The following is a 21688-nucleotide window of genomic DNA, read 5'->3' as shown; positions in this document are numbered from 1 at the left end:
AAATGTTTCACTCTAGATTTGACTGTTATTCCTCTGGCAGGAGAGGCCATGCGGATCAGTATCAGACCAGCTATAACAAAATTTCTTGTTCTGCAACAAGTCATTAGCTCACAATATATTAGCTCCCTGAAAGGAAGAGTTTTGATCCCTCATAATCAAAGGAGACTTCAAATATTCCATGAAACTACTGTTGAACTCATTATCGAGGGGCTGACTTCACCTGTACTAATCATTATTATTGGCAAAATATAACCTTTTTTAAAGAAATGCTTATCCATATTTTATTTCTTAGGTGTCTAACCATCAATTACATATTGAGCAAAGCTAAATAAAAACATATGAATATATTCTTCAAAGGAGCTATTTCAAGATCTGCAATATAGCTTCCTGCAATACATATTGCTGAGTCTCTAACCTCTGCAATATGCTACTTCCATGTGTCCTGGAGTAATAGTTTGCATTTCATTGATAATTAAAAAGTGGATTGCCTATTATGTGTATGATTCAGTTTAATGATTTGTTTTCTTTCCTGCAAATCAAATCCTTTAATGTTGCTTTAGGGAACCACTGACGGGGCTAAAAATGAAACTGTTTGCTTGGTCCCAACAAATAATGTCATTTGGAGCAATAGAAAGACCCACTGCCCCAGCTTGCTAAATCTGGTTAATATGTCCCTTTGATTATTTATATTATTTTGTCAGAACCAATAAGGGGGACCCCCTGCACATCATGCAATGAAACACGCCTTACTCTAATGCATCTCTCTCTCAATCATTAAATACTGTGAATTATAATTCAGTGTATTCAATATCTGATAGACATTGTATTTTCCAAATAAGGAGAGAGTGGGAAAAGAAGATTTTATATGCACATGAAAGTGCTAGCAACACAAAAGCAGCCTGCTCTGAGCTGTCACTGAGTCATGTTAAAGCAATTAACAGGAAGAGGCCACATAAGAAGCAGTATGAGCCCCTGGCCATCATGTTGGCCTGGATGGCATGAACTAGCCATGCTTATCCTTCTGTCCTTTTAATTCCATGCATTCCTTCCACTTGGAAATGCTGCCCTTAAGTAGTTTGGCTTTCGAGCAAGAAAACCAGTTTGGGTTTTCTAGACTAAGCCAGCAGTGTGTGTGGCATTTCATTCGAAGGGAAACAAAGTTGACAGCACTTCTAAGAAGTGCATAGATAATTGCTATGCCAAGCGGGGCAAATCAAACCACTTAACACGTTAGGAAAATAACCAAAGCCACGGTTAAAGCTCCTGCAATGTCTTTGGGGAAGCCACATTTTATATTCCCAGACTAAAATTATTAGTGAGCATTTTGAAGCGGTTCCTCTAACAGGAACTATACGAAACAACATGGACCTCTCAATCACAATGTGCAGTGGTTGAGTGACATATGGCTCTGTGGTTGTGTGTTTCAGTCCATTAAAAACCTTTTGCATCAAGTACTTAAGTAAAAAAAAATCTTTCTATTGAGTAGTCTGTCCAGATACAGACTGTTCTGATTTGGTTCCCACAGTGAAAGAAAGCTTTTTGGCAAAGAGAAGCCATCTGCCAAGTCCAGAAAAGCCCTGATGGGGAGTGTTTGGTGATGTCGGAAGCCTACTGTGAAACAGCATTCCCAGCAACAGAAACCACCTTGGATCTCAGAGCATCGGTGCAGATTATCTGGGTTGTGTGCACCCATGTATCTCCACAAATAAATGGATTTTCCCCACCCCTACTTTCCAAATGCAAAGATGAAAATGCAAAATGAAAGCATTTATATTTTATTGTGTATTGACTGTTCCCTCCTACTTATAACTATCTGGGATTGTTAAGATTAGCTCAAAGGATAGCGCTGGGACTACAGTGGTACCTCGGGTTAAGTACTTAATTCATTCCGGAGGTCTGTTATTAACCTGAAACTATTCTTAACCTGAAGCACCACTTTAGCTACTGGGGCCTCCTGCTGTCGCCGTGCCGCCGGAGCACGATTTCTGTTCTTATCCTGAAGCAAAGAACTTAACCAGAAGCACTATTTCTGGATTAGCAGAGTCTGTAACCTGAAGCATATGTAACCTGAAGCGTATGTAACCTGAGGCACCACTGTATTTTAAAGTTGTGATTTTTTAAAAAAATTAATAATTGCATATATAATCCTTTCAAGAGAGTGTGAATAGGATATTGAGAAAGGCTCTCCCAGCAATGCCATTCTTCTTGGCTTCTCTTTTTAGTCATTAAAGATTGACATTTAGTAGGTCTAGACAAGTCATTTTGTGACCCTGGCCAGAACCCAAGGTCAGCAAGGTCCCACACCTGCTAAGGTGTCACATCCCAGCAGGGAGACCACCGACAACAGCCTGCTGCCCCTGTTTGTCCATCCACCTTTCACTCTGCCTCAGACAATAGTGGGGGTGAGAAAGTAGAACAGTAGATACCACACTGCCTGCTTGCTGGTCTCTGCCTGGCAGGCAAGCAAGCAGACAGAAGTTATGGTGAGAAAGAGGACCAGCAGCTGGTGCTAAGGGCAGTGAGGAGGCAGATTCACCAAGGAAGTGGGGGATGAGGTGTGTCTTATTTAGTTTAAAATATCTATCAAACACTCACATTATAAAGTATCAAACTAGTGCACAGAAAACCAAAGATAAGTGTAAAATATACACAAAAAGTTATAGTACAACACCAGAAGATGGTCACTGGGCAATAATCTAATATTTCATTCAGAAAAGCTTTAGGTAATTAAAAAGGCCTGGAGCATGCATCTGAAAGAGTAGATGGTTGGAATGTGCCTCATCTCAGATGGTAATGAATTCCACATTTAAGGGGCTACAATATTCGAAGCTCTACCAGTGGTGGACTGCAAAACGAACAGTAGGAACTCTTGGTGCCACCAGGAAGTCCTCTACCATGGAACATAGTGACTAGGGAGGGATGTAAGGGGAGAGGTGGCTTCTTAAGTAGCCTGGACCCAAGTTGTTCAGGGAGTTGAAAATAAGTAACAGCACCTTGAACCTGGCCTAGTAACATATAGGCAGCCAGTGCAGCTGGTTTGATAAAGGTGTACAGTGTTGATGATAGCATCCTTAAAACAATGTTTTGCACTAACTGCAGCTTCCAGACCAACTTCAAGGGCAGTCACACAGAAATTGCATTGGAGTCAAGCCTTGAGTAGACAAATGCATGGCCACTGTGGCCAGATTATCACTGTCCAAGAACAGCTACAGCTGGGGTTCCAGCTGGAACCAATGGAGCCTTTAGCAACAGAGATGAAACCGATGAGTACCCCCACACTATGAACCTGTGTCTTCAAAGGGAGTGCAATACTGTCCAGACAAGGCAAGTGCCAAATTTCCCAGACCCAGGAACCACCCAGTAAGGTCTGCATCTTGCCAGGATTCTGCCTCAGTTTATTGGCCCTTATCCAGCCTGCCACCACATCCAGGCACCAATTCAGGACTTATTCCCAATTCAATTGTTACAGAGAAATAGCGGTGAGTGTCAGCAGCATACTGAAGACATCATGCTTCATAGATGTTCAATAGGCACATTCCAACCATCTACTCTTTCAGATGCATGCTCCAGGCCTTTTGAACAAAATAGTGCCCTGTGACATCTCACAACTTAACAGTCAGGGTGCTGACACACAGTCACTCACACTACTCTCTACAACCAGCCCTACAGGTGAGAGAAGAACCACAGAAAAATGGTGCCTCCAACCCCCAACTCACAGAACTGATCCAGGAGAATACGATGGTCAACAGCATCTGAAGGGCCATACAAAACCTGGAGTGAACCCTGAATTTCAGCATTCTGTATACTCACACAGGGCCAGAGGAAACAACTACAATTAGGATATGGATTAACAGGATTGTCGTTTGCTCTCCCAACCCTGCCGCTAACTGTAGATATCAACATTGAGTTGGAGTTAGTGCTATGGAAGCACATTTCTCTTCCAATATTATTGTTGATACACAATTAGAATCAACATCAATATGTATAGACAAGGCTCCCAGGTGTGACAGAAATTGATCAGAAACAAGACCTTTGCTATGTCAAGACACAGTTTTCAAAAATCATGAGCATCTTAAGTTTTGAATATGCAAACTGAATGAAAAACCTACACTGACTAGAATACACATTTTGAAACAAATCTTCTTTTAACATAACCACTATTAAACACACCCAATTGACTTATTCCATGCTAAAGATGCTCTTAATGTCACTTGTGGAAAAATGTCCCCAAAATTCTAGTTTGTTTAATACAGATAGGGATCTATAACAACTAGTTAGGAGAATGAATGAATATGTGAATGTTTATGGTTAACGGCAAATAAACTGAGGCCAAATAAGAGTATGGGCAATCAACTTCTTACTGTAATAAACATAAAGAAAGTAATTGATCAGCATTTCTCTGTGAAAAATAATGATGCTATCACATTTTATATAATACAAAATATGGGAAGGAAGGAGAGGGAGAGAGGATTGCACTACAAATCACTGAAGGGTGCGTGGCAGAAGGAATGTGCTTTGCTTAACACTTAACACACTGTGTGCAGGGAATTGCTTTGTGTGTAGCATCCCATTGTGTAAAACCCTCCCCTCCAGTTGACAGTATGAAGTGGTACAGTTCAGGTACAGAGTTACCTCCTCATCTGCTGTTTTGAGAACCAGGCTTCCGCCTCTCTGTAGAGATCCAGCTCAACAGTCTCTCAACACTGCAATCTTACTCTCAAGGTCCACTGAGCAACAGTATTTATTCCAAATAAGTTTATATGCTACATGGGATCTCAGCCTAGATGTTACAGTTGCATGCAGAGCCTTGCAAACAGAGCAGCATTTCTAATTAGGAAACTGTGACTGAATGACCTTGCAAAGAGCCCAAAAATAAATATAGGGCAGGGGTAACCAACATGGCGCAAGAACATCTTGATGGCCTCACACTGGCGTATTCATTCAGGTGAAAATAATACTTGTGTCACCCATGCTTGTGTGTTCTTATGCATGTGCTTTCAGAAGAAAGCCCAACTGAGTTCAGCTTGACATGCTTCCTGGCGAAAGGTGTCTAAATGGCAATGTTAATGAACAGACTCACCTTATACATGTTTCCTCAAAAGCAAGACCCACTTTATTCAAAAGGTCTTATTCCCAAGTATACGATCAAAGCCTTAAATTTGCTTCTTTGGGTACAAAAGGGCAGATTATGTACTACAGATGCTTATACCAATCTGCAGTAGTATTTGTCTGAAGAATGAGGAGCTTTAAAAACATCATATGAAAAGGTGCCTCAGCACGCATGGAGACTTGGTTAACATCTTTCTTTGCACATAATCAGGTAACACAATATTGATGTGACATTCAATTGGATCAACATGCACGTACAATGGGCTAAGCACATATATAAAAAAAGCACATCCACACTACTACACTTGAGACAGATCTTAAGAGACTTACCCTACAAACCTATACATGTCAACTGAGAAAAATGTTTCATTTTTTCAGTGGTGCTTCCTTCCAGGTAGGTGTGCAAAAACCCAGCAGTTTCAGGCTGCAACCATATTCAAACCTACTAGAGAGTAAGCTGCATTGATCTCAAAGGTAATTCTGAGTAAGGATTGCACTGTGAATATATCCGCTACTTACTCTTGATTTAGCATAGACAAGGCAGTGCCAAGTATGATGGTGTCCTGGGCAAGATGCCCTCCAATGGCCCTTTGGTGGCCACCTGACCCAAGCTTACCAGTGGATGGATGGGGAGAAATGACAGAAGAGATGGCAGCCAGCAACAATGAGAGTAGCATAGCTCCTACCACCTGACAATCCCTTAACTCAGTGCTGTAAAGAGAAGCACTAGGCAAGGCAACTCCAGATGGTACTGCCACTGGCACCATCTTCCTAACAGCCAACAGGCTTCTTTCCCACCTCCTCATATCCTCCAAAACATTGCTCATGGAATATTGGGGACACCTGCAGAGGAGTGTACAATTTCATGCCTCCCCTCCAGGCCTAACTAAAAATGTAAGAAGAGTCTTATTTGATGAGGCCAATGTCCTACCTAGTCCAGCATTCAGTTCTCACAGCAGCCAACCAGATGGCAAGTGGAAGTCTACAAGCAAGACACAAGCACAACAGTGCTCTGCCACTCAGGGGCACTGTCCCACTCATGATCTGGTATTTAGAGGTATATTGCCTTGGATAAGGGAGAAAACATACAGCTATCATGCCTAGGAGCCATCTAGGCAAACCAGCATATTCCACTGCAGTTACACTTCTTGTTTGCTTGCTTACATATATATGGCAACTTAGCCATATAATTTATTCAAGGTTATATCAGGCTAGAGTATACGCCACCCTCTGATTTCATTCTCAGCATCCTTAACTGCCCAGAAGGTTCTGGCCTAGCCTGTTAGTCACGACCTTGTTTTGTCACCAGTGTCAGTTCCATAAGTATAATAAATGCACCATATAATTGGATGTTTACTCTTTCAATAATTAATGCAACTTAATTATTCTAACCATCATCTGTTGAAAACATTTTTGGCAAATTAAAAACAAAACAAAAAAACTCTGTTAAACATTCCAACAGTGCTCCCCTAAAAGTGCTTTAAAGTATAGAAGTGGATTAACACTTATCCCTGCAGTGGAAATTACCACAATATTAACTATGTATGAAATATATATAGTTATATATCTTGAAGCAGCATTTGTTACACTGCACCAATGAAAATGACTGTAAGTTCTAACAGAATAAAAACGTCACATGCTGTTAAATGAAACAGGGTGCCAATAGACAGGGGTCGTTGAGTCTCAGTACTATTGGTCTTGTTGTCAAATCCACATTAAAGTGTTGTTGGAAATGCATTTTTTGAGTTTCTATCTCAGATCTCTTGCACTGCTAAACTCAGTAACTCAGGCAATATTTTCCTGGTTCACCACAGTGTAGCATCATCAGCATTCAAATCACTATCTGACTCACCGGTCGGGCGGGGGGGGGGGGAGGGAATAGAGAGAGAAGAGAAGGAAGCATATTTCAGCCCACGCAAAGGAGCAAAAGAATTTTACAATTAGTAATTTAAAACACTAATCCAGGGACTACTTCGAAGAGCCTTAAAGGTTTGGAACAACTAGGCCCTCAATAACATAAGGTTTCCATGCAATTTAGAGAATTTCTAATTCAAATTCTTCAGGAGCATCTAGACCGCCGCAGCAGAGAGCACAACACTTGTCTTTAGCCTCCAAATAAGGAGGAACAACAGCTTCTTGTCGTTGTTTAGTTGTTTAGTCATGTCCGACTCTTCATGACCCCATGGACCAGAGCGTGCCAGGCACTCTTGTCTGGAAACAACAGCTACTTACCTTTAAAGCACATTTCCTCCCTGTCGCCTTGTGAAAGCACTCCATTACTTTGCCATTAATGCCAAGGCCCAGCACCCGCTTAGAGATTTTGTAGTCATCTGTGACTGCATGTTTCTTTATTTCCCCCTTGACAGGGACAGCTCCAGCAGGCAAAGGTCTTGTGTTGCTTTTGCTGTCCTCCTGGCCCTCGGGTGGGGGTCCCTGCTGACTCTCGCCTTGTTCCATGGTAGGCAGAAGTAACAAATTCAGAAAAAGAAGTGGCCAGCCCAGCCCAGTTCCGCCTCACATTCACAGTCTTCCGCAAGGCACCTCCATCAAGTAGGTCAAGACAAACATTTCAAGGAGCCTGGATCCATTTCCTGGGATTACACTAAGGGATCACCTTAAACAAAAGATGAACAGGCATTTTTGTTGATTATAAAAAGCATGGGAACATAAGCCCTGCTATGTTAGATCAAAGTCCCCTATAGTCCAGCATCCTGTTTCTCAGAGCGGCCAGCCAGACGTTTATGGGAAGCCCTCAGGGAGGACATGAGTACAGCAATACTCCCTCACTGTTATTCTCCACCAGCTGGTATCCAGAAACAAGTTGCTTCCAATCAAGAGTGGCCAGGAGTAGAAAAGGATAGGGCTCTTGCACCTTTAATCATAGCTGTCAACTTTTCCCTTTTCTTGCGAGGAATCCTACTTGGAATAAGGGAATTTCCCTTTAAAAAGGGGAAAAGCTGACAGCTATGCCTTTAATGGTTGTATAAAAGAGTGAAGTTTAGTATGTGTGGCTTACTGGACGAAGCTTCTGCTAAGCAAATAAGCTGCACTAACTGTAACCCTGGTGTGGCTTACTAGGCGTACCTTCTACTTACCAAATAAACTGCAGTAACCCTGCCCTCTTTTTCACCTTATCACCCTACACTGATCCTGGCGGTAGTTTGTATCAGGACTCGTAACCATCAATAGGAGAACAATGGACAGTTTTCCATACCAGTTCCTCTCTAGGTTCTGTAGTAGGCCATGTGGCTTATAGAAAGCAAGCAAAACAATTCACATAGTAACTTCATGGCATAACACGATTGCAGCAATCAGTTTGACTTGCAGCTGCCAACGTTTTACACTGGAAGGATGTGTGTGCTTTTAACAGTTGTACAACACACAAATTCAGCATGTGAAGCCCTAGCTTTCACTGCGTTCCATGCAAGAAACTATGCTATTGTTGAATTCCTAACTACTGTGCGTTTGCTAAACTTTTGTAAAATAAAAAGTAGCATTAGCAAAGTATGACTGCATTCCTTAACTTGCATTTAAAGCATAAGACGAAAGAAAGAAAGAAAGAAAGAAAGAAAGAAAGAAAGAAAGAAAGAAATTAGTTTACAGCGTTCAAACTTATAGAAAGGCTCATCTCAGACCTCCTGAATGTTGGGATATTTGAGTGCACCAATACTAAAAACTAGTGAATTTTCTCCATGAGGATAGAAAAACAAGGGAAGAGCCCACATGATACTGTTTTTAGACAGTGGTGCTTTGCAAACAACATATTGTGTTTTATTTTTGTTATATGCCATTGTTGTTAGTTACCATGGGTGTCTAAGGCAGGACATATACTTAGTAAACAGGACATTAACTTAGTAAACATCATATCTGCAAGTTAGATCAGAGTAATGTCGGTACTTGCACTGGGTAGCAAAATAATGGCATAACCAATCCAGCCACCATAGTACCAAATTAACATTTAAATACTTCCTGTTCAGCTTCCAATGTTGGTGCTATTCTGACTAGAGAAGATATTACCTGAGAATGCCCCAGCACCCCAGCAGACATGGGAAAACTGGGATGGGAAGCTGAATGAGATTCTTACATCTTGTGGAAATATCCCCATACTCTTACTTTTAACACATAAAAAAGGTAAAGGTACCCCTGCCCGTACGGGCCAGTCGTGACCGACTCTAGGGTTGTGCGCTCATCTCACTTAAGAGGCCATGAGCTGGCACCGTCCGAAGACACTTCCGGGTCAAGTGGCCAGCGTGACGAAGCTGCATTTAAATTTGGCTACAAGTATTCTGATGGGATGCGGGTGACACAGAGCCTAGGGCTTGCCGATCAGAAGGTTGGTGATTCGAATCCCCACAACGGGGTGAGCTCCCGTTGCTCGGTCCCTGCTCCTGCCAACCTAGCAGTTCGAAAGCACGTCAAAGTGCAAGCAGATAAATAGGTACTGCTCCGGCAGGAAGGTAAACGGCATTTCTGTGTGCTGCTCTGGTTCACCAGAAAGTGGCTTAGTCATGCTGGCCACATGACCCGGAAGCTGTACGCCGGCTCCCTTGGCCAGTAAAGCGAGATGACCGCCGCAACCCCAGAGTTGTCGGCGACTGGACCTAATGGTCAGGGGGGCCTTTTACAAGTATTCTGCATGAAAAAAACTGAAGGGCCATGGAAAGGTCTGGGCTTTAGTATTAAAGGTGACTGAACCCTCTCCTTTTTTTCACCCGGGCCACCCCAAACTGCTGTCTTTAAATACAGGGGTGGGGAACCTTGGGACCTCCAGATATTGTTGTGACTCCCAACTCCCATCAGCCAAAGCCAGCTTGGCCATTAGCCAGGAGTAGTGAGAGTTGTAGCCCAACAACTTCGGAAGGGCCCTAAGTTCCCCACACCTGGGCTAGACAACCCCAAATCCACCAACTCTCTGACAACAAACAAGGCAGAAGGTTACCTGTTTGTCTAAGTAAGCAAATGTGTAGTAGGCTTCAATAAGTTGCCAGGTTTAAAGCTGGAAAACTCTCCTCATCTCTTTTCAGAGATATGTACTGGAGAGTTTCCCCATGTGCTGCTTTCCATTATCTCAGATCACACTGATGGAAAAAGCTTCACTTGATTAATTTTTTTGTTTCTAGGCAGCTCCCATTTAAAGAAATGGAAACCCCTTCAAGGTCTAAACTGACAACACTCAACTTCACAGCTATACAGTAGGTGAATAATTCCAGTACAGGAACGGTAGCATGCCAAGCAGCTCACCTGTGCGTGAAGGAAGGTCAGGGAACAGTGCTGGCTCAACAAGGAGATGAGGGGAACCATCTGGATTAGTTAACACATTGAAAGAGTGGTGGGACAGGCAATAGCTTTCCTCGCCTATCCTCCTTCGAAGACAGAGCCAGGAAAGCTCATCACCGTGGCTGTGCTAGGGAGGTAGCACTGATGACAGTAGCAGCACAGTATACACACACACGTGTCACATATCCAGAGGAGGGCAACATGTTTGTGATCTGACTGTTCATTCATTTGCATGTCTTGGCTGGATAAGCTATTGGCAGCTGCTGAGATATCTATCTGCCTGCCCACCCCAGCATGCCAGCCACCTAGAGTGCCCACCCACCAGGAGGCAGCAGCAGAATAATGTGACTCCTAATCCAAATTGTTCCCCACATCGGATGGTCAAAGAGCATTGCTCTTTGACCTCTCTCTACCCACAGGTGAGCTACTTGGTATAGTACACCGCCTTTCCAGGGAGGCAGCGCTGAGGACTGCAACCCCACTGGGTCACCTTGGGCCAGTCATCCACAGTCTCTCAGCCTAACCTACTTCACAAGGGGATTAAATGGGAAGGGGGAAAGCCATGTATACTGCCATATACACCTTGGAGGAAAGGTGGGATACAAACGTCATAATTACACCTCAGTGGCCTTATCTACTGAGTTTGTTCTGGGCCTTGAAGCTACCTGAAGGAAAGCAGAAAGAAAAGTGGGGGGGGGGGGAGAGATTAAGGCTGCAAGCCTGACTCCACCTACCTGGGAGCAAGCACTTCTGATTAGTCATTGTTAGGACTGTAGCCTTAAATAGTAAAGTTTCTAGGACTAGATGATTAAAGTATATGAGAAGGAGTTATTTTAAAATTTTAGTTGGAGTTGAGACTGTGTTCAAAATTCTGCTCCTTCCTTGGGGTTTCTAAGTTAAATCTCTAGTGTGCGTGTATGTAAATGGGTGCAAACAGTTTAGGCACCATGCAATGAACAGGTGGCCATTTTACATCCTTACTTTGAGCTGCTTATAAAAATAATACCATTTACTATGTTGTTTATTTGTTCCTAGGGCCTTACATTTATTCCACACGAAACCCAAGGCAGTACACACGTGGTTCCCACACAGTCTTCCACCCGGGCAACGACCAGACCCAGCAAAGTTGTGTCCTCCTCACGTGCCCGGAGACCATACAGGAGAAAAAAACGCGGTGGTGGACAAGATTTCCCCAATTTTATTTCTCACAATATCCACACGAGGTTAAGTTAGGCTGAGAGGAGGCGGCCCGGTGGAGAAAGCGGGAGGGGACCATCTACTGGGAAGCCGCAGGTACAAATATGTCCTGGCCTGCCTGGCACTGCCAGGGAGAAAAGTAGTTCTCGAGGCAAAGAGTCCTCCAACCCACCGAAGTCGCAAAGCCCGAGGAAAGGAGGTTTCCTCAGGTGAGCGGCCAAGGTGGGGGCGGAGGAAGAGAGAACAAAAGCGTGGGAGCGGAGCAGTTGGAGAAGCGCAAGGCGAGAGATGCCGGTGGCGGGAGGGTGGGGGTGTTGTATTACCTGCGTTAAGCGCATGCTCCTCACAGGTGGTCGCTCTGTTGCTGCTCCATCAAACGAGCGGGACGGAAGGAGGGGCGGGGATGGGGGCCAGAAGCCGCGCAGCGCCTCGCCACCTCCGCGGCCCAGCCGAGGCTTTTCCTCGAGCCGCGTAGGGCAGACTTGGGCGGCCGCTCATGTGACTCCCCGGCCCAACCCGGTCCCGGCAGAGGCACCCGCCGGGGAGGAGGAAGGGAGGGGCATGCGGGAGTGGTGCGAGCGGGTGGGGGGGGGAGGAGAGCACGTGCTCCGGGACACCTGGCGGGGGCGGGCGGAGGGGGCTCCTCTGGTGGCGGCGGCGGCAGGTGGGCGGGAGGACGGAGCCCCGGCAGCGCGAGCCGGGGCAAGACCAATGTGGAAGGCAAGGAGCGGAGGAGAGCAACCTCGGCTCGGCTGCCGCTTCGCTCACTGCAAAAGGGGCAGCCGAGGAAACGGCGGCTCGGCCGGGGCTCGCCAGCTTCGTGGAAGCGACGCCCTGAAGCAAAGAGCCAGGAGTTCCCCGTCGACCCAAATGGACGGGGCGGCGGGGGGCGCTGCGTTCAAAAGAAGGCGCGCGAAATGGGGCCAATGCTGTTCCCGCCCCTTTTTTTCCTCCCTTTAAGCACATGTCTGCAAAGCGCTTGGCCTGGGAGAAAGCTCCCCTTTGCTCTTCACGCTGTCGTGGTGAATCGCGCTACTGTCTCCGGCGGCTTTGTTTCGCGGTGACGCTTCCTCTCCGTGGCGGAGTTTGCGCTGAGAACAAAGAGCCTGGCGGGAGGGAGAGGGAGCAGCGGCACCCTCGAGAGCAAAGTCTGCAACTGCATCGCCGCGCTCCGAGGGCTTATCTTTGTATTTGTTTTAAAGGGGACAACTGGAAAGCGGCGGCGGGGGGGGGGGAGAGAGAAAGCAACTGCGAAGCGATTTCATGGGCCATGAGACTGCTCAGCGAGGAAGAAGCAGGGGGCGGGCTATTTACAACAACCCTCTTATTATTCTGTAGCTTTGGGTTCACGCAAACAACACGATTGTCTACACAGCGCGCTGCGCCGATGGTAGTAGCAGAGCAGCACCTGCTGGTCGGAAGTGGGCACGGCCAGGAAGATGCCGGAAGGCAAGCATGCAAGATGGTGACACTTGCACATTTCAAAGCTGTGTCGACTGTGTGTCTTTCTCTTCCGCTATTTTGGAAAGCGAAAAAAAGAGCGGTGTGCTCTGGACGCAATAGTTGACATCCTACGGACGTCCAAGGTTGGCTTTCCTTAGCGCCCCCAGGGCTGGGGGTGGGGTGGGCTGGATGGTCATTTGCCCACTGCTGCTTCAAACTCAAAGGGAGCCTCAAATCCAGACACTTGTTTGGCGTTTGACAAGTTTCTCAGCTAGTTTTGATGTGCATGGAACTGAATTGTGAAAGACTTAGACAGGGGCAGCCTGGCCTAGTTCACTGCCAGTGGTGAAATGAGAAAATGATGCCTCACCCTACAGCTGCCACCTCCAACACCCCACCAGAGAAGGAAGGCGAAGCAGAGGTAGTGTCTACTTCCAGGTTCCAGCAAGATCAAACTAGAAGCTGCTTCTCCCTTGGTAGGGTGGGACTGCCACTTCTACTCACATCTCAGGGGGCAGGCGGGCAGGCGCCTGTGGTGGTGCCAGAGAGCATCTACAGCAACACTGCGGAGAAGTGAGAAGAGATGGCAGCACTGACTTTTGGGTTTTGCTGAGATGTCGCTGGAAGCCGCTTTTCTGGTGGTGGTGGCCTTGATGGCATTGCTTCTCCAGCAATGCAGGGCGGGGGGGGGGCATTCACAGTGGTGCCAGAGAAGTGGTGGCAGCAGCAAGAGCTCCCCAGGACCCCCTGCCACTGCTGCTTCTCTGGTCACAGTGCCAATGAGTGGAGCATCCATGGGGAGCTGCCCCAGTGGGGTTTCACTGCCTGATGCAGCTCCCTTAGTGGACCTCATGGATTTGCTGGCCCTGCACTCAGAGTGGCAAAGTTAACAATATATATATTCCTTCAAGTAGCACCTTAAAGACCAACTAAGTTAGTTCTTGGTATGAGCTTTCGTGTGCATGCACACTTCTTCAGATACCATCTGAAGAAGTGTGCATGCACACGAAAGCTCATACCAAGAACTAACTTAGTTGGTCTTTAAGGTGCTACTTGAAGGAATTTTTTTTGTTTTGACTATGGCAGACCAACACGGCTACCTATCTGTAACTGGAAATATATATATTGTTGTTATTAACTAATAAAGGCTTTGTCTTAATATCAGCTGTGACATTCTCCCTCAATAATTCGTGCATTTGATAACTAAATTAATAATCACATTATGTCTCATCTTTTCAGCAGGCAAATATAGACATGATTCACCTTCATGTAAAGTCCAAATGTTGCAGTTCTGAATGTCCTGCTTGTGTCCTATATTTTTTCACGATTTCAAACCTGCTCCCCTACCTCAGTTTCAAAATTTGGGATAAGCAGGTTTTGTGACTGGCCCAAGGCCACCCAGAATGCATAATGGCAGATTAGGGCTAATAATCCTCAATCTCCCAGCTCCTGGTATATTTTCATTTTATCCAAATTCTGGAAAGAAGGCATGGAAATGAATAAACTGGGAAGGAAATAAATCTTTTCACATAGGAAGTGTAGGGAGCGTTTGTTAACAGTCCTGTGTGACACGACTAACCAATTCAGGCTACAATTCTGTACACATCAGGGAACAATCCTTGTGGAATTCAGTGGGACTTGCTTCTGAGTTATTTATGGTTATTGTGGCATGAGCCCATGCTAGAAACTGTGACAGCAAGGACCCCTTAAGTATGAATAAAACTGCAATGTTAAAAGTTCCCACTACAGTCGTACCTCTGCTTACATATCCCTCTGGATACATAAACTTCGGGGTGCGAACGCAGCTAACCCGAAGTATTTTTCTGGGTTTCGCCAGAAGTGGCCCTCCAGTTGTGAATTCCTTGGGATGAGGCCAGACCTCCGGAATGGATCCCATTCACAACCAGAGGTACCACTATATTTCTTTGTAAAGGAAGAGGATGGGGAAAAAACCAGAACAGGTGGAGACCACACAATTTTTCTCCCAGCAGAAAAGCAACTTTGCCAGCAGGGACCACTTTTGAACCAAAGTGACACTTTTCAAATGCAGAACAACTTGTTCAAGCTCCTATGACCTCATTGGCTACATCCCTGTGAACTAGCAGCCGTACTGGCTAGGGGCCTTAAAAGCTGCAAGTGGCCTGAGAAGGCCTGAGCACAACAGCTAATCCCACTTGGGTTGGGATCACTTGTCAAGTTATGAGGTATGTTATTAACTCTCTGCTATGCTCAGTTGCTCTTTGCATTTGCAATACAAGATACAAATCTTGCTAAGCCCCAGCTTGTTTTGTATTGTGTTAGGGTACAAAATGTTTGTATCCTTATACTGTTATTTAAAAGCAACACTTCATCCGTTTAACTGACTTTTGGACCGGCTTGGCATGCTACTTGGTTAATGGAAAGGGACGGACAGATTTGAGATATTTAACTGTGCTCTGTCAACCAGTTGATCGAACCAGTAACTGATCCTAAAAGCCACTGTTGCAGAATATCAATACATCCCCAGAGAGCCTTTCTGTGCCTCCCCCACCCCAGAAGAATGCTCTCTGCTAGTCTAGACCTGCTGGTAACCTCTGCCCTGGAACCAAGTTCCTCCCTACATGCAGAAAAGGCCACTGGAGATTAATTGGAGTGTTGTTTTTCCTCTCTAACGAAGCCATTAACCAGTTAGTTATACTGATTAATCAAGACATGCTTTCCGTTTGAGGCAAAAATAATGTGCAGAAATTTGTTGGGGGGGGGGTTAAATGCTCAGTGAAGACATAAAAGTTACCGTTTCCACAGCAACTGTCCATCAGCGCTGATAAGATTTTTACATCGTAGTAAAATTTTCAGCTTCTAATGTTCAGCATGTTAACTTCACAAGGGAACAAATGATGCTACATTTTTATCAGAACAAGGAGGGCCAGCGAAGATGTTGTATGTAGTCTCATGCACATGAATGTGTGTTTATATTAGGGCATTTCCCCAGTACTCATAATTCCACTTCAATGGGGAGGAGATGAGAGGAAAAGCAAACTGTGTGTGACAGATGTTAATGTTGCTTAATGCACTAATGGGAGAGGCACTAAGACACTGATAATGAGAGCAGCATAAAACCCCATCGGGAATTCAATTAAATGCCTTGGGGATCAAACCGGATTTTGCATTCTGCACATCAGCAGCTATATGGGTTAGGACAGAAGTTACAAGTACTAATGAATCCTCTTTCCTTAAAATACAAGATGAGCACTCGCTTAGGTTACTAGAATCATTCTGTTAAAACTGGAAAAAAATAAAAACCCTGTACAGATGAAGGAAAGGTTGGCATGTCCAGGCTGTGAGAGGATCCCTATTATATCTGTAATCTTTGCACAAAAGGAAGAAAGTGAGATGTGGCTTTTTCTGTTGGAATACTCCAGCAGAAGGAGAAACTGAATGGTTGACTTATCTATCTCGAGGCAACTCTCGATACTAGAGCCTTCTCACATCATGAATATGAGGTGTTAATACTTAGGTCAGTGATTTACTTTGATCAATAATTCAAAATTATTAATAGCTTCATTTTTATACCGCTTTATATTTTTAAGAAAAAAATCTCATTGGTTTACAACACATTAAAACATCAAATAAAAAGATCCAGAATAAAACATTACTAAAGAAAATAAAATATAAAGTATACGTTGAAAACAACATAATTAACAGAAAACTAACATATGATCTTAAAGATTTCAAAACATTACAAAGGATGTAAACGACAGAATGCACATTTATCGCATGATGATGATGAACCATTAGTGAGCACGGTTTGGGTTTGATTAAGCAGCTACAAATCCACCTAACTATCCTCATCCAGCCCACATTTTACCAGTTTCTCCAGATAAATATGGGGAACTTTGTAAAGAAAAGAAAAAAAACTGATTGAAATCAAGATACACTACTCCCACAGCATTCCCCTGATCCACCAAGCTTATAACTTGAATCAAAAAAAGAAATAAGATTCATCTGGCCTGGCTTGCTTTTGAGAAACCCATCCTGGGCCTTAGTAATCACAGCATCCTTTTCTAAGTGCTCACAGATCAACTTTAATTATCTGTTCCATGACCTTTATTGGTATTGACATCAAGTTGACTGGTTAGTAGTTATCTGGGTCTTCTTTCCCCCCCTTTTGAAGATGGAGACAACATTTGCCAAGCTCCAGTCTGCAGGGACCTCACCTGTTCTTCAAGAATTCTCAAGGATTATAGACAGAGGCTCTGAGATTGCATCTGCAAACTTCTTTAGTACCCTTGGGTGCAGCTCATCAGACCCTGGAGATCTGAATTTATTTAAAGTAGCTAGGTGTTCCCTTACCACCTCTTTTCCTATCTTTGGCTGCTGCTCCCTCTTTCCATCATATATTCTGTGATCACCAGGTTGGTCACTCCTTTCCTTTTGGGTGAAGACAGGCAAAGGAAGTGTTAAGCAGTTCTGCCTTCTGTCTGTCGCCCAATAGCATTTCTCTGCCTTCTCCATACAGAGGACTTACTACTTGCTTATTCTTCCTCTTGCTTCAAACATAGCCAAATAAACATTATTATTATTTTTAACCTTTCTTGCAAGCCTGAGCTCATTCTGAGCTTTAGTCTGCCTGACCTGCAACTGTTAGCTAATGACTATAGTGTATTTAGGATATAAGGTTTTATTTACACACACACATATGTATATAAAACTTGATCATAGGATGGATGGGCTTACAGCATAAACATATTTGAAGCTCAATCAGAACAAATGGCAATCTGAAGAAAAACCAAATTGTCATTTGCTCCAATTGAGCTTTAAAGGGCGGGTTTTCGTGGGGAAAACTCAGACATGGAGCTTGAAAGCATGGACCTGTAACTGGAAAGAGCAAGGCAAAAGGCCAGAATGGATAAGCTCTTAGTTAAACTATGGAATTCACTTCCACCAGATGTGATGGCCGCCAGCTTAGACAGCTTTAAAAGAGGATTAGACAAATTCATGGAGAACAGGGTTCTCAATTCCCAGTCAAGATAGCTGTATATTCCACAATCAGAAGAACCATGTCTCTGAATACCAGTTGCTGGAGAGCAATAGAAGTAAAGAGCAATTGAACTGGTGTCCTGCTTGTGGTCTTCCCAAAGGCACCTGGTTAGCCACTGTGAGGAACAAGATGTTGGACTAAATAAGTCTTTGTTCTGATCCAACAGCACTCTTTTTATGTTAATATATTCATTTTAACATGGGATGAAGCCCAGATATTCCTGCTGTTGCTCTTGTACCAGAGAACTCACAGAAAAACCTTTGAGATAAATGTGAGATTGAAGTCAATTCTTCTCAGTAAAATATATTCCTCAGGTGAGCACAAAGTCCTTACAGCATATTGCAAGGGTAGTACATTTTTCTTATCTCTGTTAAGGTCAAAGATCCAGTTTCTAATACTTCACCTATTACTACTGGCTTTTTATACTGGTGAATAATATTGTACATTTAGTATATAATAAATAGGTGGTATACAAATGTAAATGAGTATTACCAGTTGCTTGTATAATTTTGGTCTGCTCATATGAAGTCCTGCCCCTTAAAACTGATGCTGTTAATTTTCTTTCCACTGCCATATTGAATTCAAACTTGCTTCTTATATGTCCCTTGCTGACTTCTTGCAGGGGGCGCGGGTGGGGAGTTCAATCTGCACATCAGGTTTCAAATGCAAGAGCATATAACAGGATCAGCTAACATGTGACTTACTAGATGTTGTTGGATTCTAGCCCCAATGATAAGGCAAGATGGGGCTGTAGTCCATTTAGTCCATTCCAGGATACATGGATGTTCTCAGTAGCCGAGTTGCAGACCTGCTTATTAAGCCCCCCCCCCCAGCTCTGCAGGGGGGAACTGCTGCAAAATCTTACCAGAAAACGGATAAACAGTGCTAACTTTGGATTTCAACCAGGGGAAGATTCTTTGGTGGTGTGGCCAACCTTCAGCCCTCCCCCTACATCATAGGAGCCAATTCCTAGGGACCAAAGTCCCTTCACCTCCCCTCTAAAATATTTGAGGGGCAGAGTTGATAGGCATTGCCATTCAAATGGTGTGTATGTGCTACATATTGTGATCGATTATGGGGGTGGGGCTTACCTGGTTTCCCCAATATTTTATCCAAGTTGGCACCTCCATCCCCAATCCATCTATCCATTGTTTTCTTTTGTGCAGATGCTCTATTCTCTGAGCCAGTTAACATTTTACCATTTTCCTGCCCAGCTTGTTCTTGCAGCAACAAAAGTGCTAGGTCATAAATTCCTTTGAGTTAGCAATGAACCATTGCCATTTGAGAACAGAGAGAAGACTAGCCTGGTTCCTTCGGCTGTATTTGTTTGCACCTCATAGGAGTATTCCCCAAATAGTGCTGTGACCTCAAATCCAGATCTCAGATCTTCCTTTAGATATATATTTATTGTGATAAAAATCAAACCCTTTGTAATTTCCTTTATGCTCATAGTGATTCAAAGAGCTAAGGATTCCTGTGAGACAGGGATGAAGGATATGTTGATGGGCTCGTAGGAGTTCTGAGTGCCATAGGATCTTTTCACTCATTTGAATTATATTTATTGATGTTCGCTTTTTATTTTTTTGAAGATTTGGAAAGTAGAAGTGCCCAGAAGGCGAAAGTTCCCTTTCTTCTTGAATCTTTCATGAGTCTGGAAATTAAATATTAATTTAAAGTTTATTTTGCTAAAGGCCCTTATTTGACAACTTCCAAACTTTAAATCAGTTCCTCTCAACTGTGTTAGTAGCTTATCACATTATAGCTTTTGTAGCATAGTTCTTTGAGTCTTGATTCACAGGTAACCATGATATGTAATCTGTTTGTTTGAATGTCTGGCCCTAGCCCAGCAGCCCACGGGTTGTTCCCTGGCAGCAAACCATGTTTTGAAGCCTTGGTTTGCTGTTGGCTAATGATCAAAGGCTTGTGTGAACTTTTGTCTGAACCCAACAGCCTTGCGTATCATTGGTTTGTTTGGCCAGCCCACTCCAGATGCATGCCAAGCTTCAAAGCTTGGTGGAACAAGCAGAAGACAGAATCAGGATTCAAGATGACCTTAACAGATTGGAGAACTGGTCCCATACTAACAAAATGAATTTCAGTAGGGACAATGTAAGGTTCTACACTTAGGCAGGAAGAACTAGCTGTACAAATATAAGATGGGGGAGGACACCTGGCTTGCTAGTAGTACATGTGAAAACGATCTAGGGGTCTTAGTGGACCACAAGCTTAACATGAGTCAACGCTGCAATGCAGCAACAGAAAAGCTAATGCTATTATAGGCTGCATCAACAGAGGTATATTACTTCAAGAGAAGTAATAGTACCACTGTATTCTGCCTTGCTTGGACCATACCTATAGTACTGTGTCCACTTCTGGGCACAACAATTTTAAAAGGATATTGCCAAGCTGGTATATGTGCAGAGGAGGGTAAACAAGATGATAAAGGGTCTGGAAACTGAGACTTATGAGGAATGGTTGAGGGATCTGGGTATGTTTAGCCTGGATAAGAGGAGACTGAGAGGCGATATGATAGCCATCTTCAAATATCTAAAGGGCCCTCATATGGAAGATGGAGCAAGCTTGTTTTCTCCTATTCTGGAGAAAACAATTGTTTAGAATGCTGGACTCGTTTGAACAGAAGCACACCTTCATGGGTGCCTGGCCTGTTGCAAAGTCTCTGCAGTTGCCACTTCCTCGTTTGTAAGGTGTGCAGCTTAAGGGGTGGAATGCCACTTCCTCACTTCATGTATGTGGCCTGGGGGTGGGCTGACTTGTATGCTGCTGCAGCAGTTGCCTTGCTTCTGTTGAGGCACAGAGTAGTGGATGGTTCATCACCTTGCTTCCTTGTTCAGGGAGTGCAGGGTGATGGATGGCTGTCAGGGGCTGGGCAGAGGAGGAGGAATGGTGGAGACCGCCTCTCCATCCTGACCCTTCCAGGGAGGAGGAAAGGGAAGACAATATAAATTTACAACAGGGATTTGCGGGAGGTCACAGCTCAGAGGCAGATGAGGGTGAAAGTTGGGAAATAATGGGAGATGAGGAGCAGGCAGAGCTGGAGCAGCTGGCTGACACATTACCACTAGAAAGCATTCCAGATCCACCATCCCCCAGTACACGGTGAGCCTTAAAAGTAGGAGAGTAAAGAGCTCAAAGACAGGGGGCACTTAGCAGCACCCATAGAGGAGGTGATGATGTTGACAAATGCGGAAGTGGGAAAGAAAGGGGGTGGAGGTTCATTCAGGAGAATGCCATTACCCAAGAGGCTGGGTTCTATAGCCACTCTCTGTAAAGTCTGAAATAAAGGAGGACTGTAATAAATTTTTGTCTTTATACTTTTCTGGGAGCCAGTGACAGCATCCTGACAATGACATGCACATTGCAGCAGCAGCCACCGACAAACCTGAAGCCCTGTAACTATTGGAGAACCTCGGACTTAACCCTCCACCAGAATGGCAACCATCAGTCCCACCGAACAACAACCAAGACGAAAATACAGCGAATGATCCCCAAAAAACATCGATCTGTTCCAAAACAATTATACCCCGGTGTGGAACGGAATCAAGAAGGACCTGGAAGTGTGGAATAGGCTAAAGTTATCTCTCTGGGGGAGAATCTCTATGATCAAGATGTTAGTGCTGCCAA

The 21688-nt window shown here is 44.3% G+C and overlaps 1 protein-coding gene across 1 annotated transcript in view; it reads right to left on the bottom strand.

The window, feature by feature from the left end:
• The window catches only part of MAPKAPK3 (MAPK activated protein kinase 3), a 72807-nt gene extending 60726 nt beyond the window's left edge, over nt 1-12081 (bottom strand). The window contains exons 1-2 of the mRNA XM_081900345.1: nt 11907-12081; nt 7342-7723 (exon numbers count right to left, since the gene is read on the bottom strand). Of these exons, the coding sequence (XP_081756471.1) occupies nt 7342-7566 (225 nt within the window). The 5' untranslated portion in view covers nt 7567-7723; nt 11907-12081. The remainder of the gene's footprint in view (nt 1-7341; nt 7724-11906) is intronic.
• Between the last annotated feature and the right edge of the window lie 9607 nt (nt 12082-21688).

This window comes from Podarcis melisellensis (genome assembly GCF_964234715.1).
Source record: "Podarcis melisellensis genome assembly, chromosome: 2".
Taxonomy (NCBI): Eukaryota; Metazoa; Chordata; class Lepidosauria; order Squamata; family Lacertidae; genus Podarcis; species Podarcis melisellensis.
This window is presented reverse-complemented; position numbering and strand designations above follow the sequence as displayed.